At 47.0% G+C, this 27,995-nt stretch overlaps 2 protein-coding genes across 2 annotated transcripts in view; one reads left to right on the top strand and one right to left on the bottom strand.

The window, feature by feature from the left end:
* Positions 1 to 27,995, bottom strand: part of B4GALT4 (beta-1,4-galactosyltransferase 4) — a 141,996-nt gene that overhangs the window by 67,247 nt on the left and 46,754 nt on the right. The gene's annotated exons all lie outside the window — the stretch shown is intronic.
* Positions 29 to 27,995, top strand: LOC310924007 (galactosylgalactosylxylosylprotein 3-beta-glucuronosyltransferase 1-like). Its single transcript, XM_083884989.1, has 6 exons — positions 29 to 64; positions 18,517 to 18,665; positions 18,982 to 19,520; positions 20,744 to 21,040; positions 21,540 to 21,647; positions 24,699 to 27,995. Exons 2-5 carry the CDS (start codon positions 18,554 to 18,556, stop codon positions 21,624 to 21,626), a joined length of 1,035 nt encoding a protein of 344 aa, XP_083741115.1. The 5' UTR covers positions 29 to 64; positions 18,517 to 18,553; the 3' UTR covers positions 21,627 to 21,647; positions 24,699 to 27,995.

Here is a 27,995-nt window from a genome sequence, read left to right as displayed (position 1 = left end):
CGGCGCGGTGCCGCCCCGCGCCCGGCGCCCCGGCGTCTCTGCCGTGACCGGCCCATCTCGCCAGGTAAGCGGGAGAGAGAGCCCGCGCTCGGGCACCGGGGCTTCGGGGGTGGGAGCGGCGCCGGGGATACAGCGGTGACCTTGCGGTCCCCCGGCGCCTGGCGCTGGAGGGGTGCCCTGCCCCGCCACCGGCAGCTGCATCCCCGAACTTCATCCCTGCTCGGCGCCCGAACCCAGCCGCGCTTGACGGGGAGCCCTGTCCTTGCATCCCCCCACAGCTTGGTCCGGACACCTTCCAGGGGAGCGACATCCCACTCCCAGGCTGGAATTTTCCAGCTGTGGGGAGATGCCCCCATTCCTGGGAATCTCGCCGCCGGGATCTCCGAGCAAGGGGACCCAAACGCGGGTCCCGGGCGCGCCGCTGGTCCCGCTGAGGTTTTATTGCGCCTCTTGGTGACAAATACCGGAGAAGCCAAACTACAGAAGGGCGACAAGGGGGGTTATGTGCAGACACAGGTAGTGTCGCTGGGAACCGACCCCAAGTGGGCGTCCCAGTGAGGGGTTCTGGAGAGGTGGATTGGGAAAGGACAAGAGCAGGAGGTCTGGGGAAGGGTTCTGCCGCTTCTCCCCCTGCATCGCACACGGCCGTCTACCGAGGGATGCACTTGCTGGTTTTCTGGAGCAGTTTGGGGTGGATGTTGCTAGGTGAGTTGGAAAGTACTTTTTTTCGGCCTCCTGCTCCAGCCACTCACCCATCCCGCCTCGGACCAGGGGAGAAGAGGGGGAGGCTCAGCAGCTAATGCCTGACAGAGAGAAACCCCTCAAGGTGTTGCAAATCTGGAGAGAAGCAGCCAGTTCCTCAGTAACTCCTTAGGGAAACCTGCCAAGGGGCAGTTTCAGTGCAGCTGGAGGGAAGGGGTGTTGGACTCAGCAGGGCAGCACCAAGCATCACCATAGCAGAGCAATAATGACAAGCTATAAATACCTGTCCGATAACTCAAAGTCCACATGGCTCAGCAAGTGAGTGGAGGAGAGTGAGCAATGCAGTCCCTGCAGGTGCTTTCAGCTCATTTTTTGGACTCCGAGGAGGCTTCCTTGTGCAAAGCACATATGCAGACAGTGTAGCAAGGTACAGCAGCTTCACACATGAGTCTGATCACCCACTTCTGCTGGGGCTTAAATCTCACCAGGTGCAAAAAGGGAAAAATGGGTGGGGAGGTTCATGCCTTGTACCTCTGGACAGTCAGCAGAAGTGCAAGGCACTGGCCTCACTAGCCTCAGTCAGGACTAGGAACATGGGCCATATAGCACTTCCACAGGCTGGGAGACAGGTGCACAGAGACAGCAGGATAAGAACCTCACAGAAAGGAGGCCATAATTTCAAAATGTAATTCCTCAGTAGGAGATTATGGGGACCTCTGTCTCAGGAAATAGAGATGGTTATAGGGCAGGAGGAGGCCACTAGCAGAGCTGTGTGTGACAGCCTGTGTCACATCTGATTGCAGCTGTGCATGCTGCCAATCCTCTTTTCTCCATGCCCTGGAGCAGGATGTGGGGGCTCCATCAGCTTTGGTTGGTGCGTGCTCCATGGTTTCCTGGAATTTATCTGTTGGCAGGCACACCTGGGATACAGACTGAGCGTGAGTGCCAGTAGCTGAGCACACACTGTGCCTGCCCAATGTGAGGCCAGGAGCTCCATGACCGTGATTCCTGCCCTCCCTCCCTCCCCCTGTCCCTCTCAGGAGTGGTTTTGGTGTTGCTTTCAGGGCACTTCAGCCTGCATCAAAGTAAGGCTCCGCAGAGCAGTTAACGTGCAGAGGTAGATGTGCAGCTGACACATCGTATCGGGTGTTTCAGGAATCTGGTGAGACCAAGTTAAAGCTCTTCTTTGGTGTTTTTAGTGTACTAACAATAATAGTAGTAGTAGTAATAATAATAATAATATAATGATAATAATAATAGTAATAGCGAAGTCATCTAGGCAACCTTGCAATCCCAAAGCAATTCAACCAGCTGACACAGAGCAGAGCTGAGATGCAGCCAGCTTTGCAACAAAGAGCCTCAGCCTGGCTTGCAAGACACTTTACCAGCCACGGGATAGAAAGCGAAGCAGTTGGGCTGAGGAGACTTGCTCCCACAACAAGGGTTTTAATGAGGGAAGCTCCCGCACCTTTGGGCTTTGTTACAGTGTCATCGGGGAAGACTGTTGCCTAGGGAGCTGTACAGAGCTATACAGCAGCTAAGTGTACGCAAGAGAGAAAACACTTCCACAAGGTGCAGCCCTTAAATTCATATTCTCTCCACGGTTTGGGAATATTTTGGTGCCTAGTGCCTGTGTTCTCTAATGACATCCTCCCTGCAGAGTGTCCGAGGTTGTACTGGACAGCTCAAGGCTGTGTCTCCTGTGTATCCAGCATCCTTTCTTCTTGCCTATGAAGCACTGGTAAAGGTGATTTTTGGCAGGGAACTTTCCTCTGCTTCAGCAGCAGGCCAGGAGATGTCCTTAGTGTCCGAGATCAAAGTCATACCTAGCAGGCAGCTTGCTGGCAGGAGCCTGGATTGGATTGACTCCAGATGTACCCCTGGATGGCTTTCCTCCCCTCTTCACCGAGGTAATCACCTGCCAATGACAGTGCTCTACACATCCCTGTGTTTCTCAGTGCCTTCATAACTCCAGCCTCAGCTGCCCCTTTCTCCCAGGGTGCTGATGCTGCAGGCACAGTCACCTCCTGCTTTCCTCCAATGCTTTAAGAGGCAATGTTCCTGTTCCAACCATAAGAAGCCACCCCGCAACTCCATCCATCTCCTGGAACTACTTCCAAGGCCTCTTCTTCCTCTCCTTGAGCACTTTTGATGGTCTTTCCTGTTCACAATACTTGGGAGCAATAAGGATGTGTGCTGCAAGCCTTCATATGTATGCCTACAAGGGGTGAGATATTTGATAGGCTTCAAAGATGCCCTTTACTGAGCATGCAAAATTGCTCTGAGAAAGCTCTGCAATTATTCTGCAGGATGTACACAGGAAAGATGATATCTGTCCCCTTCCTCCTTGTATCTAATTGTTCCTAATAAAAGAAGAAGCCTAAAAAGGAGATAGTAAGCCAGACTGGAATCTGGGTCCCACACACCTCCAGGGCCCTGCAGGAGTATAAAATCACTCTGCCCTTTTTGCTCCTGGCCTTTCTGCCTAATAATAAGCATTATGCTTTTCTGCACCGCTTCCCATCCCGAGATCTCCGAGTACTCGGCATGTGTGATTAAGAGCACTCCCTGCCCACATACAGAGCTGTTTGTCAGGATGACTACCCCGTCTTTCCAAGGGAGACACGGCAGCTCATCACGTCACAGCTGAGACAGCCCCAGATCATCTGTCTCACAGGCAAGAGGCCCCTGCCTCTCTGGGAAGCACTTGCTGGGAAGCAGCTCAGCCTAACAGGACTGTGATTTAAAACCTACTGGCACCACAAAGGAGTAATAAATACAGGGCATGGATGAGACCTGTGGCTGTCAGCACCCTTGTCTCAGGTGCACACATGACTGCCTAAGGCCATTCCTTCAAAAGGGACACTGCTCAGACCCCACTGATTCCTCCAGGTTGGGGTACTTCTCCAAATGGCACCTCAACCTATGGTCAGCACACTTAAAAAAACTTGGTCCTTTAATCTTTCATGCTGTTTTAGCCTGTGCAGGCTCATAATTAAGAGCTTGAAGTCTCTTCCAGCTTGCTCTCGTGTGACATTAGTGCTCCCAAAGGCCTGTCCTTAAAACTCAAATTTATCTACTTTGCCAGTGTTCCCAAGTGTTCAATCAACTGCCCTGTTGGTTTCTTCCACCACACAGTGTGAGGGGCTGTCTGACATTTTTCTGCCTGAGATGAAAACATGCAAATTCCTGAGATTTATAAAACATGATCTAAGTTTCCTCTTGAGACATGGCTTCCCAGGTCTGAGACACAGAACTGGGATCCACAGGTCCAGCATGGGGACCTTCTGATTTTGTTTGCTGTTCATCCCTACTCTGATCAGGTAATCCCACTAATGCCTGGTGCATGTAGAGCGATTCCTTAGGATGGGGTTCGTTAGCTCAGGAAGACACAATGAGGAGGGATGTTGGGGTGAAAAACAAAGCAATTAACAACATAGAAGAGGGAGAATGACTGCTTCTCTACAGGTCTTTTCTCAATAGAGGAACTGGACTACATTCAGGAAAACATGAAAGGTAGCAATTTGATGATAAAAGTAAGTATTTTCCCATGCTGTGCATTGTGACATAAGGAGCTCTGTGCTACAAGACACTGCTGGTGCTGAATGTAGGATTCAGGAAGAGGAGAAATTGTGATGGATAGTAGGTTGCTCATCACTGGACAGGGCAGTCTACTTGAAATAGATCTAAATCTTCAGGAGTGAACCTCTCACATCCTCTAGCATAGGATTTTTATACCTTCCAAAACCCACAACAGTGATCAATGTAAGACAAAGGACAAAAGGACACAGACACATTCGAGTGATGATCACTGGGGCATATTTTAATTTCCAGGCAGAAGCAAAAAAAAAATTATTTTCCAGCCTGTGTGCTGACACTTAGCTCTTGTAGGTTTGGGCTTTGTCAGCTGGAGCAGGTTCAGGTTAACTTCTACTGAGATTTGAGATGGTCCAGTGGTGCTTATGCTGCCACTTCCCCTGCCCATGTTGTGGATTTTAGCAGACTGCCAGAGTCCTGGCAACTTTATGTAGTGCTGGTCTGTGAATAATGCTGCACTGCAAAAGGAAATGGTTTTCTTTGGACATTACCCCTTGTCAATGAGAGCAAGGGCATTTATTCCCAGTACAGCCAACCTCTAGCCAAGCGAAGGGCTGGGATTACTTGGAGCTGAACAGGGTTAGCAGTCGGACAATCTCAGCTCTGGATAAAAGATTTTAGAGCAGCAGTGTTGTCTCATTCTGTAAGTTCACGGTGGGTCTGTGTGTGGGAGTACAGGGCACATGGGAACTGTGATTTGCTAAGCAAAGCAGGATTGCTCCTCAGCAATCCTTGTGTGGGAGAACTTGGAGGAAAAGCCAAGGGCCAGGCAGGCAGCAGTAACTTGCAGACCCTGCCTCCCCTGAGGTGATGCTCCCCTGGGGTGTTGCAGGGCAGTCTGGCTCCTAAAGACACTGTCCTTAAGGGCAGAGTTTTAGCAAAGTCCTCTGCTCCCAACAAAAATCTCCCAGTGCCTCTTGATGGAAACAGCACAGTTGATCCTTGCCTGGCAGGAGTAGAGGTTGCTGGCTCCTCTCCCCCTTCATGTCCCAGTTATTAAAGTAGGATAGTTAACATTCATCTTGCCTTGACCCTCCCTCATTCTGAAAGCTAAAAACAGCTGTAAAGAGGTATTTCTCCTGTGACTAGCAGATTTAATTTATTTTTATGGTTATGTCCATAGCTATAGGTTAGGCAACAGTGCTAGGCCTCATGAAAGCCCTGACTGTGACCACAGCAATGGGACTGACATTATTTGGGGTAATACTGCACAAAGTGCCAAAGTGCTGGGTGAGCCTGGGTGGCAGCAAGGGATCTTATCCTCTCTGCCATGCTGGGGTGCCTTCCTCACTGGTCCAGTCATTGTGTTCATTGTGTCTCCCCTCCACTTTCTCCAGCACAAAAGCCAGGGTGATCTTAACTTTCTCCATGCTGATACCTCATCCCCTGGATCCTTCACTCTCAAGGCCCTTCCCCCAGCCCAGATCCATACAAAGGTGAAAAGGAAGGAGGAGACGATGACTTTCCTGTATCTGCCAGCTTCTCTCTCCACCTCTGACGTGAATGAGGCCCTTCATGGTTTTCTCTTGAGCAAACACAGATGCTTTTGTTTTATGGGCTTGTGGGACGGGATGGAATTAATAAATCAGAGCGCCAGTGCTGTGCCGCCACATTCCTGCAATTTTAAGGCAAGATCACACACAAAAAAAAAGGCAGAAAAAATAGGCAATCTCTTCAGAGAGCACCCAGATGATTTGACTGTGCCTCCTGCTTGCTGTCCCACTTGGTCTCCTGCTTCCTCGCCCTTATTCATTCCTCCTCCTCCTTTCTCTGACTTTCACATTCCCATTAATGTCATTTCTCCTGTTCCCTTTCCCTTCCTCACGAATCACTTTCAGTCACACCTTTGTTTCTCACCTACACCTATTCTTCTTCCCTTGTCTTCCTTTCATTTATGTTTCCCTTACCCCACACTAAGGTGTGAACCAAGGCTTGTGCATCCAGGTATGAAGTTCAATGTCCTGCATGTAAGCCAAAGAATCAGGAATGCCTCAGCTTTTTCACCATGGATTGAAATATCTGCTCTTACACCTGCTTCCTCCACCCCTCTTCTGTTTTTCCTCCTAAGAATGTTGCTGCCTGGGAGATTCAGTGAATGACTCTGGGAATAAAACACAAAGTATTACTGTTCTCCTCTCAGATGTGGTATTTAACTGTGTTCCTTCAAGCAAAATTAGATCCTGCTCCAGAACTGGCAGACCCTTTCCTTCCATGAAGGATAACCAGAAATGCTTTGCCTAAAATTAATTCTTTTGAGTCAAATGACAAGTTTTAACATCTGTGCTTGGTTACCACCAGGTGGTAAGGAGCTAGGAGAAGATCTTTTTTCTCCCCTGTAATTAGCTAACCGTATGTGGGGCTTCAGGAGGACAAAGTGAACCGTGTGGTTAGTAAAAGCTACCAGCAAGGGGCTGAGACAGTTTTATTCACTGCACTGGTTGTTTTTTCTCTAATGAGCTTAGGCACTTGAAAGTCATTTCCCCAGAGTGCTTATACATTGTTGTGCTTATCTTACCTGTGGGGGAACTGAGGCACTGAAGCAGGTGAAATGATTTGCCCAGATCCACATACTGACGCATAGTTGAAGCTAGAAAAAGAACCAAGAAATCTTGTTTCACAGTTGACTGCTTTATCCTCTGGCCTCAGAGGAGGCCAGCAAAGACCTTTATCTTGTTTAGATGAGTGGATAGTCATTCCAAGAGGGCGCTGGGGCAAGGATATCTTTCTGTACTAATATGGGACTTAATGAGTCCTGTTGCTAAGCGGCTTCAATGATAGAACATGCATCTTCTTCACTAAGCATTGAAATAATTTTTTAATCATTAAAGCTAATACAGAATCCTCAGAAACATCCAAATCTCACAGCAGGGGCTGAAATTAGCTAGCAAACAGAAACCAAATCCTGATTATCCCTGTGCACCTCTACAAAGCCCACAAGCAGTGTCTGCTGAAGTCAAACACGAGCCCGGCTGAGCTGTATCTCAGGGCTGGGCTGGGCAGTCAGAGGCAAGCTGGCAAATCCTGCTGCTCCACGGTCCACACCAAGTTTTTTTCCTCCCTCAGACATGTGTGCCAGCTCCTCATCTCTGTGGAGCAATAGGAAAGGAGGTAGGAGTGTTAATCACTGACCCCAGTTAGCTGAGGCATCCCCTGGCAGATCTTTAGGAAGGAGGAATTATTTGCATTTTGTCAAGTGTTATTAAGTGGCAGATCTCAGCCTGGCCAACACTGTTCCCTTAGCCTATTTTTGTTTTCTTTTTGCCCTTGGAACCACCTCCTCCATCCTACTCCCACCAACCTCTTACATTTTCTGTTTTGTGAACAATTAGTTATTTCAGGTGCTCTCTCCAGTCCCCTGCTCTGCCTTAATTCATATCTCTGCCCTCCAGCATGGGATACCAGCACCTCTTGAACTGTAGCAGCCCACAGGCTTCTCCATAACTCCTCCAGTAATCCCAGTGTGTTTCCCATTCTGGTTAGCAACTCTCTTCTCTTTCCTATTTTCCTTAAACCTACAGTGCTCAGCAGCATCTCATCCAATTATAACAGGAGGTTTTTTTACAGCCAAAGTGAGGTTTCTAACTTCTATGTTAGAATAGGACTCTTGGAGCATTAAGGAAAACACAATAAATCTCTTATTACTCAATATGCATCAGCAGCTCCATTACAAGGGAAGTCAGAGGACACCAACAAGTATTTTGCTAAGATCATCACTGCTGACCTCTGTGCTGATTTTACGGGTGAATATAGTTTACCCTAAAGGATTCTTTGAGAAAGGATAATTTAAAATTGCTCTTACCACCTCAAAGAGCCCCTGTTTTCACCCTCTTGTTCCTCTATCATGACCAGTCTCCCCACTTGTACTCCTAGTCATGTCAGCCTGCTAGACAAACTCTGTATACTTCTTCCCACCAAGCAGCCTCTACTGGAGGTGCTGCAGAGGATGCTTGTGGCTCTTCTGTCAACACCAGCTCCTGTTCAGTGGTAGATAAGCTGCCATCTCAGCAAGTTTTATTCATAGTCCATCAAGCCATGCCAAGCCAAGCCACACTTGGACTGTAGCTCTCTTGAAGTTAAACCAAGTCCTGGAACTGTTAAACACTGGTGCAAAACAGTCACTAGGCAAGATTTCTGCTCTTGTGTACTCCCTTCTGCATTGCATTTACCAGACTGATAAAATCTGATACCAAGTATTTCTTTCCTAACCCAAACATGGGTCCTAACTTGAGCACCAGAACAAACACAAATGGCCTAGAAATTAGTTACAGCAGGAGAAGCAAATATCCGGTTTCTTCCTTCTTCCTTCCCAAGAAGTTTTTGGATGTCTCCTCTGCCCAGAAGTTGTTACTGGCCCTTCAGGGGTATTTTTTGTGGAGCTGGTAATGGAAGGAGGTAGTTCAAATGTGCATGTGTGAAGCTAGAAATACCTAACCTGGCTTGCTGACCTCCACAAACATCCTCATAACCAGAGAGAACTTTCCTTCCCTGAGCACAAGGAGGGAGCCAGATTCATCCCCAGAATCAGGAGAGATTCAAATCCACTTCTCAGATTTACAGCAGCAGCCCATTTCTGGTTTAAACAGGAAACCACTCTTTGTCTGCCCTGGTCTTCCAGGCCAACTTGGTCTGCCTTTGAAGCTCCAAGGGCTCTCAAACTGCAGAGAAGGGTTCAGAAAAAGCCTAGTTCATCTTCCCTTTCCAGCCAGAAGTATCTGTTCATTAGTTATTCTGTACAAGGCCAACTGGCAGCCCATGAATGTGGAAGTAAGGTAGGAAGGACAGCACTGCCCAGCACACCCTGAGTACAGAGGTGTAAGAGCTGGGGAGACACAGCTCCCAGAGTTATCATGGTTCTATTTGTGCAAAGACAATACTCCAGTCTCAGGAAACAGCTCGAGCAGCCAACTCACCAGCCTGGGTGTGGTGGTATCAGCCCCTTTTTGCATCTAGGCCTAGGGCAGCCTGAAGCACACAATTTCACAGATAAGCCCATAAGTACAATACAGCACAGGCTGGCCTCCCTCCCAAGGGAAGGTTTATAAACACTACACGCAAAGACACTTTCAGACCAGGCTGCTTTCATGTGCAATTAAGGAGTATGGCAGAGAGCAATCCCTATACAAGCAAGCCCTATGGCAAGCCCCATGCACTCTAGGAGAGAGAGCAGTTTGTTTCTCATGCTGTGAGCTCGTCTGCCCTCAATTCCTTCACAGCTTTCCCTGCCTTCCCAACAGACTCTTCCATTTTAACTGTGCAAGACACAGAAAAACAGAAACCAAAACCCACATCTTTTTTTTTTCTGGTAGGCTTGGATTGTTGTTAGAAAGGGGTATTTGACTTTTGCTACTCCTCAGCTCCATCTGTTCACCCAAATGCATCCACTGCTTACTTTTTCTACAAAATAAAACTTACTCTTATCATGATGCAGGGATATATACTAGCAGCTGCTGCCAGTGCCCAAGTTAGATATTGCTCCCCTGGCATTCCCAAAAGATGGGAATTGCACATGGGTCTCTTGATCTCAAACACCTTGGCACATAATTTGAATGTGGCCTGCCTGTACTCCAGAGTTAACAGCTTCCCTGTTAGGACAGGGAAGGACAGCAGGACAGTCCTGGCCATCAGCTTCCTGCCCCTTCTTTCTTTTGGTCTCTTCTTCCTTTTTTATTTCATATGCAGAAGGCAGAAAAATAAACACTGTCTGCTGACTCTAATTTTCATTTTAGTGTTTCTTTTAATCAAGCCCAAGCTACACAGATCAGCAGTGGCATTTAAGGTATAAATCAAGCAGTGGACCACAACGTATATCTAATGCAAAAGACAATTCTCTAGGTGCCAATTTATCCATTCTATGTTTGTTTCTAAAAGTGTCTGCATGACACTTGGATGCTGCACAGCAAGTGGCAAATATAATGAGTGCTGATGATTTATTTGGGGGAAGAAATCAGAATTAGCATTTAGGACCATCTCAGCCAGTTACAAAGCGAGCGTATTTCACACAGCTCAGAGAGCTGCAACAGCAAAAATGTCCATCAAAGACACCAAAGTGGTGTTTTTTCCTCTCTCTAATCTCACACAACTAACACCTGCATGATGTGGCATCAGTGCTGTCCAGTGTCCTTTCTGTCTTAATCTATATGGAGCAGCCACCCACAAGAACACTCTGCACAAATTTGCTGTTTGCACAATGCTTTTATTGATCACATAATTCAACCAGCATTCCCAAATAAAAACCCAGGGGGATTCTTGCCTTTACACCACACTCTTTCTCTGCCCACAGTTCTTTCCATACAATAACAGATCAGGACTCTGATTCTTCAGGGGGCCAGCACACACATGTAACCATTAAAATGCCAGTATTTCCACAGATTTTGGGAAGACAGTAGACATATTTAGCTACATTGGTGTTTTAAATGGCATAACTGCTGCCCCACTCATTTGCACTGTGATTTCAGCTACAGAAGTTCATCCTTTGCTTTCTTTTGCCCTCCCTAGGAGTAATGGGGAAGTCCAGCAGGGAAGAGCATTTCAACATTGCCTTTGAAAGCAGGAGGAAAACAAGCTGTCTAAATCAATCAAGAGTGTGCATTAGTGATAGCATGTTCCTCTGGAGGTCTGCATTTGATGTCATATTGACACATAGCTGAGATCAAAGCCCGTCTCTGTATCCTGGCTGCTACCAGAGGAACAGCATTGGCCTTTGGGCCCCATATCTTTACAAGGAGTTCGTGATCAATGCGATTTCTTCCCCCCATAACAAGCAGCTGTGAAATATAATTATCCATCAAATAATGCCTAATGCCTTTTTCTCTGAAAAAGTAATTCCTCTCCATCTTTGAAAATGTCCTGGAAGGAAATACTATGGGTTTTTCCTTTCTGCTTTTGTAAAAAAGCTGTAAAATGACAGCTCCCACTCCTGCTGAACAGGCATCAGCTGTTAACGCAGTAGGGAGAGCTCTGAATGAGATATACAGAAACTTTGGAACAAACCACTATTGTTTTTGCTTCCTTAGAATTATTTTGCCTCCTTGGAAAAAAAAAAAAAAGCTTTTTTTTTTGTTGGCTAATGCAGATATTGGGCTGATTCATGCTGATACGTTTGGAATTATTATTCTGTAATAGTCATCAGCATCTAAAAAGGACCTCAGTTCTGCCAGAGCTCTGCAGCAGGGAAGAGAAGCTGACGTCTGAATAAGCCCCTGAGTTCCCTTTCAAGAGAGGATAACTCCAGGCTTAGAGGTCTTTCAGGAGAGAGCTGGCTTTCTCAGGAGACATCTGGTACCCCCTGCTTCTCTTCAGGCCTGAGCTGCTAATCTTTCTCTGGGTATTTCTGGCACCCCTGGATTATGGCTCTGCAGTGCAGGGAAACTGTGATGGGGCAGAGGGCTGTGTCCCTCTGAGTCACAGCCCACCCTTGCCTATGCTCAGGGGGCAGGAATGCGGTGACAGGTTATATGGATCAATTGTGAAGGGCATTTGGGTCTGGGCTGATTAAAAATAGCCTGGCTTAGACCTCCTTTTTCAGGCTCCAGAAGGCTCCCTGCAAGGACAGGCTTTCCAGCCAAGTTCAAGGTCTAGTCTGCATTCAAACTGGGTTATCTCCATTCCTGCTGATAGCCCAGATAGTGCCTGGATACCCTTGATCTACCTGGGGATAGCAGGCTGAGCCACATGCTGTCTCTAAAGTATTGGCTCCCGTGGGACCTAGCCAGCAGATTTAATTAGCTCCATCAACGTGGTTTTTTTTTTTTTTTTTCTTTTTTTTTTTTTTTTTTTTTTTTTTCTTTTTTTTTTCTGCTGGGTTGGAGTCTTTTTGATTTGGAAGAAATCCCTGTAGAAAGCATCAGTCTCTGCCAGGCCATGTTCCCACACACAAGCCACGTGTCTGGGACAAGGATGCTCTTCAGAAAGGTGCTGTGTCAAGCAGTTTACAGACCAAGCTTTGGGGAACACTTAACTTGGCTTCATGTGGGCAGTGGCGGGATGGGGGCTGTGCATGGTGTATTCCCAAGGGACAAGCCCCCTGATTTCGGGGCTGAAGTAACTGTGCTCCCATATGGTGAAGGGATCAGGGGTGGCAGGAAAGGATGAAGCCTTACTTTGCATCTGAGAGGGCTTGGGAAGGGCAACTGTTTCATTGGGAGTGACTCACTTCCTAGGGAAATTGTCCCCACAGGAGCCTGCGCACCAAGGGACAGAGTATTGATGGGGCTGAGCCTTGAAACTACACAGCTGCTGGTAGTTCTGCTCTTCCTGCTGTGGGGAAGGACCTAGCCATCCTTCCCTGTATTGTTTTATTATTTGTAGTTCCCTGGGTTTTGTCTCTCCAGGGGACTCGGTTAATTTTCCTTTGCTCTCTCTCCCCATGAGCAGTAGGGGAGTGCTCACCTCATTCAGACTGCAGGTGTCACTTGCCTGCAGCCCTTCACCAGGTCTGCAGCAGAGGGATGATTAAAGCCCCCAGCAGAAGACCCCTCTTACACACTGGGACAGAACCACAGTCTCCTACTATTGCCTGGACTACTGGGAGGTCAAGATCCCATTTCTGGGATCAGAGCCTTTCTCTTCCCTGTTCCATCCACCTCTCCTATGAGGACAGGCTGAAAGAGTTGGGGCTGTTCAGCCTGAAAAGAGAAGGCTCTGAGGAGGCCTCAGAGCACCTCCAAATATCTAAAAGGGGCTACGAGAGAGCTGGAGAGCAACTCTTTACAAAGGCATGTAGTGAAAGGATAAGGGGGAATGGGTTCAAACTGAAAGAGGGTAGGCTTAGGTTAAACATTAGGAAGATGTTCTTCACTTCAAAGGTGGAGAGGCGCTGGCTCAGGTTGCCCAGAGTTGTTATGGATGGCCCATCCCTGGAAGTTCTCAAGGCCAGGTGGGATGGGGCTTTGAGAAACCTGGTCAAGTGGAAGGTATCCCTGCCCACAGCAGAGGGGTTGGAACTGGATGATCATTATGGTCCTTTCCAATCCAAAACAGTCCATGATTGTATGATTAACATTTCCCTTCCTAGAAAAACTGCTTTTTTTTTTTTTTTTCTTTTTTTTTTTTCCTTTGCTTTTTAGTTACCCAGTTCCAGCAGAGTTCAGGGGAGAAATTGATGCTTTCTGAGCAGAAAACCAAATATGCCTTTTCCCTTCTTTTTCCCACCCCCACAAGAAATACAGCTGGATGTGAACCCTCAGGCACTATCCTTTGGATCTGGCCTATCCTTTCTGTCCTACAACAATGCCATTCCTGAAGACCTGTCTGGGGGTCTCACTACTGAGAAATGCCCTGTTTTGGCTGTGTTTGCACAGTAATTACCTGTGCTTATCCCAGAGCAATAACCCATTCCACCCACCTCTCTGGTTCCTTGAATCCATCCTCCCACTTTATCGTGCACATCTTGAACAGGCAGGCAGCTGCCTGGTGAGGGGAAGCGCTGCAGCATCTTGGCCTGTCTCAGTTTTTAGCACTATTGTAGTTTCAGCTGAAGGCTCAGATGGGCCCAAGGGAATGGAGGGAGAGGGGACAGTGGCTTCCTGTGCATTTCAGCAAGGCAGAGACTGAACCGGTGCTGCTCACCACAAATACCGGCGCTGCCATGAATTATGCATTCCTTGTTTAAAGAGAGGTCGCTCTCATCAATAATTGAAAGCTCCCTGCTCTGCCTTCAGCATCACATCTCCCACACCGGGAGTTAGGGAACTCATGAAATCTGCATGGACTTCCTCAAGGTGGCTAGGGGCTGGTGGAGAGAGGCAGCAAAATGCAGGCAAAACAAACCAAAAACCCTGCTGATAGCTTTGGTGTGTGAAATTGTCATCTGCAACTACCTGCAGGTCTGCTCCAGCCCTGCTCCTCACACCCCTGTCTCCTCCCAGGGTACACACAGAACAGTCAGCTTGCAAATATGGCTCAAACCAAGATTAGGGAGCGTTTCTTGAAACTTCTGGCTTCATTACCTGATAGTAGTTTGCTTTGCGTGCTTGCCTAGAAAATGGTTACACTGGATGGCAGGATGTTCCCAAGGGACAGATTGGACTGTAAAATTTGTCCCTCTGGGAAGATAAGGATCTTTAGAGCCTGTGTGTCCACCCAGAGCTGTACAGTCCTGGGGCTGGGGTTGGTCCAGCATTCAGAGTCTTGTAAGCCTGGCTCAGACAAGCCACCTACCCTGAACCAGAGGCTGGAGAATCACCTTTCTTGCAGAGCAACTTTTTGAAACGTGTGGTTCTCATTCTGGATCAGGCAGGCAGAGGGCAGAACCAAAACCTCAGAGGAGAACTACCAAAGCCCATGTGATCCTAACCATTCCTGAGTTAACAAAAAGGATGTAAATTGAGCAGCTTCTCAACGGGGCTGTAGGAAAATCGGAGGCACTGGAATATGTCAGCCTTATAATCCCCAGTCAGCTGCATCTCTCCCTAACTTTCACCTTTCTCCCATTCACTCAGCATGTCCTTTCAAACAGTCTGCAGCTCAGGGACAAAGTCACTGCCTGGGTCATTTTGGAATCCTTATCCTTCTCTCAACATCTGAGTTGTCCTGCCTGTAACAAATTGTACCCTGTTAGTAATTAGTCAAGAACAGATGAAAGGATTGGTCATCTGTGATGGCCTGAGCCTCAGCCAGATCTTGCTTCTGTTCAGCATCATTCTGGGGAATCCAGCTCCTCTCCCTGTGTACTTCTCTCATTGTCTTCTCCTGAATCCTTTCAGAATAATGCCCCCTGCATCAGCACAGGAGCTTTAATGGAAACTGAATGGTGTTGCATCCCAGGAGCTGAGAAGTCTGACAAAGCACTGTGAAGCCAGAGTAGTACGAGAAACTTTTTGTCCCTATCATACTCGGCTTTGTGCTCTGTGTGTTTATTTTTTAATGGAGAACAGAAGATTGATGGATGAAATTAAGAAGAGGGATATGTAATTGGAAAACAGCTCAAGAAGGCTACATTCAGCATATTGAAGGCATCCATCAAACATTCAGCTAATGTTGTTAAGGGTGTGTAACAAAACAAGGGCTGCAGGAGACACTAGGGAAAAAAAAAAGGAAAGAGAACGGGGAATAAGCTGGACAGGAGAAATAGCAAGGGAGGAGAAGAGCCAGCAAGAGAATACAATCAATAATATTTGTATTGCAATCACATCCAAAGGCTCCCGTTGGGATCAGTGCCGGACTGTACAAGCACATTAAGAGATGGTCCCTGCCCTCTACAGCTTAAACCCAGGAATTACCAGATGAAGGCAGGAGATGGGTTTAGATGATCACAAAATTTTCTTCTGATCTTGAATCTCATTTAATAGGATCTACTCTGAGAGGGCAGAAGCAAGTTAGCTGTTTGTGCCAAGAATACACACTGTAATGTTTGCCAACAGGCATGCAATTAATCCGAGCCACTTAGGAGACTTTGTTTTTAATTATAAAAAGTAGGTAAAAATATGTGCAGTAAACCTCGGTAAGCCCCACTGGGGCCATCAGCAGGCTACCCAGAGGCATCGATATGTGACTGGATTTTGATGCGGTGTTTTCAAAAGGATGGACTGATGCTTTAATGGACCACTTTGTGGGAAATATTCCATGAGGGGTGGACATTAAGAGAATGCAAAGGGCCTTTGTGTGGGCAAGGACAGAAGACAAAGGCTAAAATTATTAGTAAGCCAGAGGATTCCTGTAGTCCTGGAAACAGGGAAGAAAAGAGACTCTGAAGGACTGAGAAAAAGCAGGTGAAAGACATAAAGCAACAGAGAAAAGCAAACGTGATGGATGCAGGAGACAGTGGGGAAGACAAGGTAACATTTTAAAGAGAAAATAAAGTATTCCAATAGAGATTTTTTGAAACGGGGTTGCAGTCAGCTCCTCTGTGAGGTTCACAAGTTACCTGGGGCTTTATGCAGGGTTTAACTTCTTCAGCCTTGCTTGCTTTGGAAAAGCAATAGAGAGAAGGTACATGCAGAAATAAATGAGTTCTGAGCACCAGGGGAGTTGCACACATAGACAGCATCTCCACTTGTTTGCAGTGTTAGGGAAGGATGAACAGGGCTGCCTGGAAGAGAGAGGAGGAGAAAGAACTAGAAAGGGAATTTGTTAGAAATTCTAACTCTGATCCACTCTCCTCTGTGCTCTATTGGTAACACGGCTGCCACGGCTGCCTCCTCCTCTCCTTCCCTCCAGAAACCTGAGTTTGCAGCAGTAGCAGGTCTGCTGCATAGAAACTGTGTCTGTATAATTAAGGCCTTTTATTAAAGGAAAGAAGCACTGGCTGCCTGACTCTGGTGGAGGGACATTTGTAATTGCAAGCATACTAGAGGAAGCAAGGAGCTGTGATGACCCTGAGCCAGGGCCTGGGTGGGCCTAGGTATCTGGAATTGTTAATAGCAGTCCTTGGATTTCTTTTGTGGCTCTGTCTGTTCTCACAGCCATGAGTGACGGGAAGCTTTACTCCGTACTAAGAGAAAATATTACTAAGCTTTTCTCCGCTGGTAAGAGAAAATATTTCTTGTAGGGAAAGCAGTCCCTGTTGTGGGTAACAGCATCCTGCCCTGTGTCTGGCCTGATCTGTAGTTTACCAAATTCCTATGCCTTTAGCACTAAAGCTTGAAGGACACTCTTGTACCTGCCCCGGACACAGTCATCGGAAGCCAATGAAGTTACGTAGAGCCAGCATTTGCTGCACAAGGTTCATGCTCACATCACCAAAACAGTCCTGTGTGCCCCTGGCCACACAGCTTCCTTGTTCCACTTCTTCATCAGTTTTTTGTAGCTTGAAAGTAGTGAAATGGACACCATGGTGCTTCCTGATTGAGAGGTTAAGAAACATTAGATATTAACACACTTAATGGTTGGCTCAGGGAGCAGTCAGTGGGAATATGCTTCCCTAAGGGACTGCTCCAGCACTGGTGCCATTGGTGTCTAACAAGGAATGAGCTTGTGTTGCAGTAATTTCCTTAATAGGGCTTATGAACACCCACTTGCCCACCAAAGGACTTGCTGAGACATGCCTGTGTCCTATCAGATGTGGCTGGAATAGGATTGACAGTTACTGGTGGAAGGGTACTGATGAGCCCTGCAATTGCATAACCCTTGATTTTTTTTCAGGACACCAGGGTAAAATGTCAGAGAAACAATTAAAGAAAGATTCTAAGAGGTCCCAGAGGATTAATTTAGAATAGCGTCTCCTAGTATCTTTCAGGAGTACCCTGTGGGTGCTGTCACTGCAGAGCCTTTTTAAACCAGTTGTCATGTTTCTTCTCACACAACTCTCTAAGGCTGAAGCAAGGCAATCCTTCCCTTCTGGAGATATGAGGTGCTGCTGGACCCTAATCCTGGGCAAGGAGTTGCTTTTGAACAAAATGTGCCTGTGTCCCTTTGAGGACCTTGGTTTTAGCTGACTGGCTTTCAGTACACTTAAAAATCTCTGGCAGAGCAGGAATTTCAAGCCAACCAGTTTGAACCTCCTTTCAATCCTTTGTATCAGCGTGATGCCATCACACTCTTCCCTCAGAATGCCTTCAGCCTAGGAGTGCAGGAGGACCTGGTAGGGCCTGCTGGGTTCTCCAAAGTCTGTGATTTCAACTAAATGTTCCAATGGCCAAACACTGCAAACCAGAAGTAGAAAGGGATGTGGGATAATTAAACATTCAGCAGGCATCACCAGCACTGTGGAATGACCAAGGCAGGGATTTCATGGAACACTTAGTAGGTGATAGCATGCATGCCTGATTGCCTTAATCCATCTGCCTAAGCAGGATGAATTAATACTGCAGAACTGTTAAGAGGTGCTGCCTATCTAGAGGATGCCTGACATCTGACTGTTTTGTCCAGTTGCATATTCAGGCACACAAATCTTGCACACAGTTCTAAAACGTTGTACATAAGAAGCAAATTAAATGGTCACCACAAAGCTCAGCAATGAATACAAATCTCAAAGGGGGGGGGTAAATAACAGTCCTCTCCAGCTTCAGAAGCAGCAACATGAACAACCCTAACTCAAGGGCAGTGGTTTCAACATGGGATAGTGGGAGGTTCTTTAGAGCAACAGAAATAGCTAAAAGCTTATATTCAATAGCACCAGAGTTGACCAAGTTGGATAATGGTTTGGACCTGAAATGTTAATGGAGTTCCTTGTAAACTTAGACAACACTTTGCTGGATTAGGGCCAAACATTTGTCATGCCTCCCTGCATTTTTGGTGACTGGTATTTTGGAGGCCTTACTCTTTTTTCTTTTCTGAAAGGTAGAGAGATGCCTGGGCATTGGAAGCTCCCTGCAGCATGCTGAGGAGACGTAACCTTCTTACCACGCTCCTGATTGCCTTGCCATGGGCTCTTCTCCTAACCTTGTGGCACCAGTACCCAACCACCCACTACCTCAGCCTGCTGAGAAGTAAGTGCAAAAGTTCTGCTGTCAGTGTGCTGGTGGCTGTGAAGACTTCTGTTGCAAACCCTCAGCAGAGAGTGATGCTCTCTCACGGGAAGGGTTAAAGACAGACTTGCCTGAAGGCCCCCTCAGGGTTTGCTGACAGCAGGAACATAAACTGTTCTTAAGAGCGTGTTAAACATGCACCTTAGGCTGGCTTTGGAGAGAGGATGCAGCACTAACTCCAGATAGATGTGTGCCTCCCTGGACAGGAGGCAGCCTGTTAGCATTAGTCCTCTGATATCTTCCTTTTTTTCCTCTTTCTTCCTTTGTTTTGTCCCAGAAGAGACAGACGAGAACGTGACCTCTAAAGCTCTCCTTAATGGTACATCTGCACTGAGAGAAGAAGGCTTCCCATCATGCGCTCGGCAGCAGCAAAGCATAGGGGCAACGCCTAAAATCATCCAGAATTACGTGTACTCCAGGCCTCCCCCATGGTCAGACACCCTGCCAACCATCTTTGTTATCACCCCTACCTACACTCGGCCAGTGCAGAAAGCTGAGCTCACCCGTCTGGCCAACACCTTCCTCCACGTACAGAACCTGCACTGGGTGGTGGTGGAGGACTCTCCACGGAGGACCAACCTTGTATCCAACCTGCTGGAGAAGGCTGGGCTCAACTTCACCCACCTCAATGTGGAGACACCCAAGAGCCTGAAGCTGGGTCTGTCCTGGATCCCATCCCACACGCCAAGGGGGACACTACAGAGGAACCTGGGGCTGCACTGGCTGAGGGACAGCTTCAGCAACACCGCACCACCAGAAGGTGTAGTCTATTTTGCTGATGATGATAACACCTACAGCCTGGAGCTCTTTGAGGAGGTAAGAGACATAAAATTACATGGGACAGAAAAGCAGGATAGAGATGCAGAGCCTCTTAAGCCCAGTTGCACTTGCAAGGACCTCACCCTCTCTGCATGCAGTAGCAGCTGGGTATAGGGCAGATGCAAGCTGAAAGGGCAAAGAACACATTTGCCATGCTATGGGCTGCAGATGTGAACAGCCACACACACACCATTGCACCAGCTAGAGTTCCTCTTGCCAGGTACCATGGGACATGTACCTCAGAATTTATACCTCTCCTCAGGGAGACCTGACCTAATTTAAATAAGCACCAATGACAAACTTCTGGCAAGGCGTAAATCTGCACACCTAGGGGGGTGATGTGCAGGGGAGGATAGAAAAGTTGTCTGGCTTTCTATCCACTTTTATTCCTTGGCTGCCCTTCAGTTCTCCAGGTTCCAGCCACCACAACAGGCCTGTGCCTCTGGGATCACCAAAGCTTGCCCAGACTTCTGCTGGAGACCTGGCTTTTGTGAGATGCCAAGCCTATTGTAAACTTGCAAAAATCCAGTGAACTCTCTTGTCACCAATTTAAGCCAAACTGTACTAAGCCACCTGAAGAGCAGAATTATGCATCAGAACATATTTCCAGTTTTCAGAGTTGTTAGGTCTCTGTTAAGCTCTTCCTTTCTTACTTCCTTCCAGGTCCTTTCTGAAAATTTCAATAAACCCCCACAATTCTAGGCAGTAGCCATGGACAGAAAAACAAGGCAGGAGGTAGGGGGAGAAATTGGAATAGATGAGGACAAAGATGAATCAGTCAGGGAGATTACTTGCATGAGTGTAAAACTGGAGTAAGTGGAGTTGATAATACAGAGCTAGAGGCCTGGTAAAAGTAGTATTTGGCATTTACAAAAATGATAAAATTGTACCATAACAAAAAGGAAAAAAGTTCAAATGGGAAGAGAAAACCAGAGCTTTTCAATTCTTTTGAGGGACTGAACGTGGGCACAGAAAAGCAGTGTGTTTGTTGTTCAGAGAATAACGTGCTGAGAACTTGCCTTGTGGCTGTGGAAGCTGTAGCTCTTCAAGCAGCAGCAGTACAGGTGAACTGGAGCTTGTGCTGCTGAGAGCAACGTGATTGTGTAGGAAGTCAGCGGGGGAGGACAGGTGCCAATGAAAGCAGGGGATGGTGCACTGAAGGCTTGGGACAAACGTGGTGGGGTTGAGTTCTCACAGCACTGTCTCCTTCTGGCACACAGATGCGCTACACAAGGCGGGTCTCAGTCTGGCCAGTGGCTTTTGTCGGGGGGCTGCGATATGAGTCCCCAAAAGTGAGCCCAGCAGGGAAGGTGGTGGGCTGGAAAACCGTCTTTGACCCAAATCGTCCCTTTGCTATTGACATGGCTGGATTTGCTATCAGCATCAAGTTGATTCTGGAGAAGCCTCACGCCAGTTTCAAGCTGGAGGGGGTTAAAGGAGGCTACCAAGAAACCAGTCTGCTGAAGGATTTAGTGACTATGGATGGGTTGGAGCCTAAAGCAGCTAACTGCACAAAGGTGAGTAGTACAAGAAATCTCAAAGATACAGTCTCTTTGCTGAGTCCTGGCTGCTTTTACAGCCTCCTGCTGCACTCTTCCACCTTCCAGTGTGCCTGCCCTGTGCTGGCACATGTCAGTGCCAAATGATGCTGGGACAGACAGATGGACAAAGCCTGCTAAATTCTTCACAGATGTGATGCTCAGAGAGAGCTGAGGAGCAGTGCTAGGCATTCTGTGTTAATAAAGAATCTCAGATGTACCATTTGTGCCCATATTGCTTCTCCAAAATCCAGGAGGATTGGCATAGGGTTGAGTCTGGAATTTTGCTCTAGAATGGTCCCTCTTCCTTGTCACTGTTTCATGTGCCTGTGAAGTGTCTCCCAGGATCAGCCCCTTTGAATCACATGCTTCAAACAGCCGTGAGCCTCACTTTTCTGAGGATCCCACCCAATGGGTGCAGTACTCTCACAGTTTCCATGCTATTCAGAACACCTGAACTCTTTGTGCTTCCCTCTAGGTGTTGGTCTGGCACACAAGAACTGAGAGGCCCACTCTGGTTAATGAAGGCAAGCGTGGGTTTACAGACCCCAGAGTAGAGGTGTAAGCAGAGAGCCAGCTCCAGGGTGTGAGTATCTTTGTCTTTATTGTTTTTAGCAAGGCAAAAAATCTGTACCTGTTTCCTTATTTCTGCTATTATTTCCTCAAAAACTGCATATGTGACTGCTCCAGTAATTCACCATGCCACCCTTTGGACAAGAAGTAGATTCTCATCTTTATCCATGTATGCTGTGTATTTCTTACTCATTCAAGCCTCCTTGCAGACCATATGGGAGTTTTGCCTGACAGAGAGAAAAGTGACAGCAAAATCCCCCAGTTTCACTCAGTATTAATGACAAGCCAGATTCCTTCCCCCTGGACTCTTTCATCCAGCTCCAAACTCCCTTTGGTGTGGGAGTTGTCCTATAGCATGGAACAAAATCACACTCCTGCAGGCAACCTTTTGTCCTGGCAGCCATGCCACCTGTGCAGTGCTTCATGCATCCCCCTTCAGCTTTTATCCTGCAGGAACAGCTGTGGTGTGGGTGCAGCACGGAAAGGCTGATGGAATGCTTAGAGCACCTCAGAACAGGAACCAGCAAAGCACAACCTACACAGACTCTCTCAGTTTGAGGTGCTTGGTACCAGTGCTACCAGAGCTAGGAGTACATCTGCTGCTGAGGAGAAATAGTGAGGGCACTTTGGAAGTGTCTTTGCAGTCCACAGAAGCAGGTTCAGCAGCAGGATGGGGGTTATGGCAACCACCATGGGTGATGGCAGGAATGTATCAGAGGTCATTGATATGTTCTTAGAAAGAGAATGATGATGAAGAAGCATCCATATGCCATGCACTCGGATCTCAATGGCAGATTCCTGCCCCAAAGGTCCCAAAAAAATAAAAGTATCCCAATTTCAGAGTACCCAGTTCTTTCTGAAATGACTCATATCTGTGTCAGGACACAGGATGCTGAATGCTTTAGTCCTACTTTGGAAGATATTCCAGGAGTGCTTTTAGTTTTGACCCCAATATACACCTCAGCTCAGCTGTACCGGTGGAAATAAAACTGACAGCTTTTATACAGTCATGAGTATTTCAACTCCTGCACTGATCTCCTGTGTGCATCACCAGTAGCTGCACTCAGCATTGCTACAGCACCTCATCATCTCTGAGTGGCAGCCACACAAATAGTGCAAAGCAATCCCAGTGCCTGCACACCCAGAAGCAGATGGAAGGCACTGGAGTCACTTAGCTAAACACAGACACCCGGTGCCACCATAGGGACCCTGGGGTAGCCTACCTGTCCCTCCTACAGGGCACAAACCCTGCACCATTTCTGACAGCTTTTTATTAATGTTACAGATATCCTAGAAACCCATAAATGATGCAAGATACCTGTGCTTGCAGCTCCTCTTTTCACCAGCATTTTTGTGAGATCTGCTAGCAGCAACAGGCTCATTTTGCACACTCACCCATGCTGAGTCTGCAGTTGCCTAAAGCTATGGCTGCCCAAACTCAGCTCATAAGGACTCACAGTCCAAGTATAACTGCTCTGGAGGAATCACTTACTTTGTACAGGATGGGCAGGCTTATAAAAACTCAGACAGATTAGACCCTACTTGCTGGAGGAGGGGCTGACTGCTCCATTGGAGATGCACAGTGTGGACGTGATGTTTTCACAAATGGGCCATTTATGGATAGGCACTTTCATCCTCTCCTCTCTCCCTGGCCAAACACTCAGCCATCCTCCACAAGGAATGCAATGCACCAGGTATGGAATCTCATGAGAATGGCCCCCCATGAGTCATTTGTTGTGGGAAAGGAAAGCAACCAGTCTAAAAGATTAAGACACTGCCACTGATTCACCAGAAGGATGTGCACCTTTATCCAAGCCATATGGTTTCTCTGCATGAATGCAATATGGTTTCAAGCAGATTGTTGGCTGGATCAGCCCTGCAGAATTTTACAGATCTTTCCACTTGCATTAGCAGTCAGTTTGACCACAATCCCTTCTGCACCACTGTCTGTCATATGGGGCAGCTGCTCTGACAGGTCAAGTTGGCAGGTGGCAACTACTCCAGGAGACATATGCAAGGTAAATTGCTTGACAATCAAGGGCAATCAAGCAAAATCGTTAGACTTCATCTCTTAAAATTTTAAATTGAGATCTCTGCTGAAGGTTACAGTGCATTGGAGGTTCTTACTATCAAGGCTGCTGAGCTTCAAAACCTTGATAGACATGATCTAGATAAGACAGTGCTGAGAAAAAAAAAAAGAGGCAAAATTGCTCCCCTGAGGATCTTCTGTTCTTAGACACAATAGGAAGAATGTTTCCATCTTTCCCCCCTGCCAATTAGTCCTCCTTGAGGATCAGATCAAGCCAGTTAAGTCCAAGACCTCCCAGAGCCCTCCCTCCCTTTAAATCCTGCAGATGTGAGTCAGGCAGACACTGCCTGGTGTGGGATTTGGTACCCTCCTAATCTCTAATTGGACCACTTGCATGGCTGCTTTCCACAGAGCAGCCAAAAGCTATCACAGCACACATCCCTCCTGACTGTGTTGAAACACCCTTGAAACACAGGCTTCGCCTTCTGAGAACAGGAGATGGAGATTAATTTTACCTCGTATTTTTCTTTGTTAAAGTCCTGAAAGCTATAATGGAAGACTGGTGTTATAAAAACTACCTATTCTTATTGCTAATTTTTATTTACAAGCATTCAAAAGAGAAGAGTGTACTTCAGTTAGCATAGGACTCCTGCTATTGTGAAATTTGGAAACAGAAAATGTTCATCTGCATTTCACAGCTTCCAGACAGACTGAATAGAGATCCTCAGATCTCATCCTCCTACTCTTTCTTAAAAAAAAAGTATCAAATAATTTAAAATAATGACTTTAAGTGCAGACAAAAAAAATCTGTCAGAAACTTTCTTTAATTCGTAAATAAAATCTCCCAGCTAAGACTCTAGTGCAGAAAGAACAAGCAGCTCTTCAGCCATATCCCAGCCCAAAGCCATGCACAGTGTGGTTGAAGAACCTGTTCACTGATGCCTGCAAGGTGTTTGCCTGAGTCAGGGGGATACCCCTGTTACACTGGATGCTGTATTTACACCTTCTCACCTCACCTTGTGTTTGTTTTGACAGAGGCAGAGGGCTGTGATTGTTCCTGAAGTCCATCAGCAACCATAGCAACTGTGCACCCTGCCTGCCCTGCCCAGCGCTCTGCTCCGCTGCTGGAGGATGATAAACACCCCCAAATGTCACCACTCCAAACAGCTCCCATTGCCCAAAGAGGTGGTAATAAGGAGGGACAGAGCTGAGGTGATGCCCTGGGATCCTCCCCGTGTAGGAGAGGAGCACTTTCCTTCCCCGCTGGGCCATGTACTTTTAACCATTTGTTAAAACTTACTAGATGTGATCTTCATTCTCAGCTGTGCCAGCACAGAAGTTGAAATCTAGGATGGGTGCAGGTACCTCCAAAGGTCTCTCCTGGCATACTGCAAAACCTGAGCTCCAGTACAGCAACTACAAACTGCAGTACTTCAAGGACAGGAGTTGTCACTAAAGCACAAACATGGACTTGTTGGCCTGAGGCTGGTGTGCTCTCAAAACAGCTTTAAAGCAAAGCTGGCATGAGAGTCTCTCCCTCTTAGGGATGCACTCTGATATGTACACAGATCAGCCTTCAGTGTTGGAGAGGAAGTTGTGCTGATGAACCTCATTTGGGGTTTGGGAGTTCAGAAGGGATCTGGTGCCTATCCATCAGCTCAGATCTTGAACTGTCCCCACTTAAGGTTGTTCTGGAAAACACCATCTGAGATCCCCAGGCACAGACCCCTCTGGATGAAGTTCCTCTCCTGCTCTGGGAGACGTGGCAGGCACTGTACCTCAGACACCACGCCTCTGTGTCTTGCTGCAGAGAGCAGAAAGCAGGGGCAAAGATGGGGGCACCTGAACATGTTCAAGGCCTGGAAGTCTGCTGCAGCACCACCAGGGGCTTCAGGAGCCTCAAATCATGTGCATGGACTTGCTTCTTAGACCTCCAGAGAGGAAGACAGCTCTCTGAGAGGGAGGTGGGTGAGAAGTGCTCAGAGAAGAGGAACCCTCAGCCTGCACCCATCTGCTGTGAGAACACCAAGGAATGTGGAGGCATCATTGGGAAACCTATCTTGAGCACATACATGACAACTGAAATAACAAATGTGGCAAGGTTTTCCAGCTGAATTTTGAAAGGACTGTGTGGTGCTGTGAAAAGAGAGGAGTCAGTGTCATGTGGAAGGGTTTCCCTTTCCCTCAATAAAACAGGAAGACAGCCAGGTGGGAGGCAGCCTACAAAACAGGAGGTGCAAATGAGGACCAAAGGAAGGATGCACTGGATTAAAAGCACAAGTGTTGGTACCATATGTGTGCGTGGGGAGTGGTGTCACTGTGACTTTTCCAGGAAGATTCCTTGAATGACCCAGAAACCCCTCTGAGCAGATCTTTAAAATCTCTTCACTCAGGCCATGAGAAACAAGGCTTAAGGCATTCAAAATACATCAAGGATTTCACAGCTGGGAGAAAGTTATAAGCAACTGAGTCATCCCTTGCCCAAGAAATTCAGGGCTAGCAGGAAACTTATTTATTTGTTGATTTATTTATACTAGAATTCTTCTCTGCCTATTCCTTGTTTAGTTTTGGTTTTTAGCTTAGGTCATATGACATATTCATGAAGAAAGAATATTTTCCCCCTTGCCTCAGAGCAGTAGAGCTTGGTGTTCACCAATGAATGTCATATGTTCTGTGCTCCCTGGGGCTTCCTCACAATGGTATCTTAAACTGGCAAAATAATCAGAAACACAGCAAGGGGGGAAGTACAGAGAAGGAAATTACAGTTCTTTTATGCAACAAACGTGGGTGGCACTAAGTTTCTGGCTCCCAAGCAATCACAGTGAGGTAAAAACATGAGCAAAGGACTGCCTCACTCAGCAGACAGTCCCTGTGGGATCTCAGGAAGCCTCCATGAAGGGGGTTCTTTGAAGGGTATCTGAGAGAGGGAGTTGGTCCATATTCCATCAATGGAGAAGGAGCAGCCATACATCCTGCTACAGGATGAGGCCAAAGCATGGAAAGGGCAAAGGGCATGAGACACCTCCTTTTAGAGAGAGAGACTGGAGAAAACGAAAAACAGGCAACAACTAGAGATATGGAGACTGCATTCAGTGAGGCTCAGCCAGGGTCTGTCTGGATGAACACACCAGCCATACAAGGCCACCCTGCCAGCTGTCTTGGCATGAAGAAAATACTGAATGGGTTGAGAAAGCAATATATTCTCTGGACTGTAGAAAGGTCCTTACAGAGCCTACTGGCACTGGATAGCATGAAGGAAGTCCAGCATCCACAGAATGCTTTTCACTCTGCATATGTCAGACCTTTCTGTCCTGCCCTTTGCAGAAGGCAGGTGGGCTCAGTGCTTCTACTCCCAGATTAAGAATTAACCCCCAGATTAACAACCCTTCTTTGTGGTTTCAATGAATGAGCAAGAGCGAGGGAATAAAGGAGTTGATTTATGATCCTCCATTTTCTCCTCTGAGATGGGCAAGGTTTCTGCCCGTATGAACAGGAGAGATGTGGTGATTAATTCTCTGGCCTTTAATCTCACACAAGTCCTACATAGGGTTTAGGCACTGACAGAAAGTGTTTGTACCAAGGATCTATTCCCATTGCAACATATCCCAACACACACATGTTTTTAGAGAGTTGTTCTCTCTACATCCTTACAAGAAAGCAAAATTACTTTCTGTATGTAGTACACTGTCAGTTCAGTCTTGGTCAGAGTCCACTCTCAAGACCAGCCCTATTGCTCCATCTCCTTTCTTGCCCCTGTGGAGCACACCCTGTGAACCAAGAAGTTCTGTCAGTCACTACATTGTGCAGAACCAAGACCTTGTATGGACAGCATGAATGTACACAGCTGATATTCCAGGCTAGCAGACAGATGGACCTGTTCAGCACAAATACTCTTTTCCCTGTAGAGCAGCTTGAGGACAGCAAGGGCTGCTGCTGGCCAAGGTGTATCAGCAAAGGGTGGGTGAGTAACAGGCATCACAATTTAAGATGATTGTTCACCAGCAGAGCAGGGTGGGAGAGCCCAGGACAGAAGCAGCTGTCAGGGTTACAGGATTCAGGGGAAGTGAATGCAGTAAGGAGAGAAGCTGCAGATCAAGCCTAAAGTATTTAAACAAGAGAAGGCATCCCAGCACCTGGTTTTTACTAGCATATTAGTACCTGATATTCATGTTCTCTGAGATTCATCCAGCTCACCAACCAACGAATATTACTAACCTTTCCTGTTGCAGAAAATACTATTGATGAACAAAAGAGAATGTTGAGAAAGTACTTTTTAATGGTTATTTATTTATATTGAATGGTACTAGAGCATTATTAAATATTATGTGAATA

This window comes from Zosterops lateralis, assembly GCF_965231275.1.
Source record: "Zosterops lateralis genome assembly, chromosome: 2".
Classification (NCBI taxonomy): domain Eukaryota; kingdom Metazoa; phylum Chordata; class Aves; order Passeriformes; family Zosteropidae; genus Zosterops; species Zosterops lateralis.
The sequence above is the reverse complement of the archived record's forward strand: the minus strand, read 5'-3'. Positions and strand labels throughout refer to the sequence as shown.

Coding starts and splice junctions, on each gene's coding strand:
- LOC310924007 (XM_083884989.1), top strand. CDS start 18,554: ATGCTGAGGAGACGTAACCTTCTTACCACGCTCCTGATTGCCTTGCCA. Junction 18,666..18,981: donor CTACCTCAGCCTGCTGAGAA/GTAAGTGCAAAA, acceptor GTTTTGTCCCAG/AAGAGACAGACGAGAACGTG. Junction 19,521..20,743: donor GCCTGGAGCTCTTTGAGGAG/GTAAGAGACATA, acceptor TCTGGCACACAG/ATGCGCTACACAAGGCGGGT.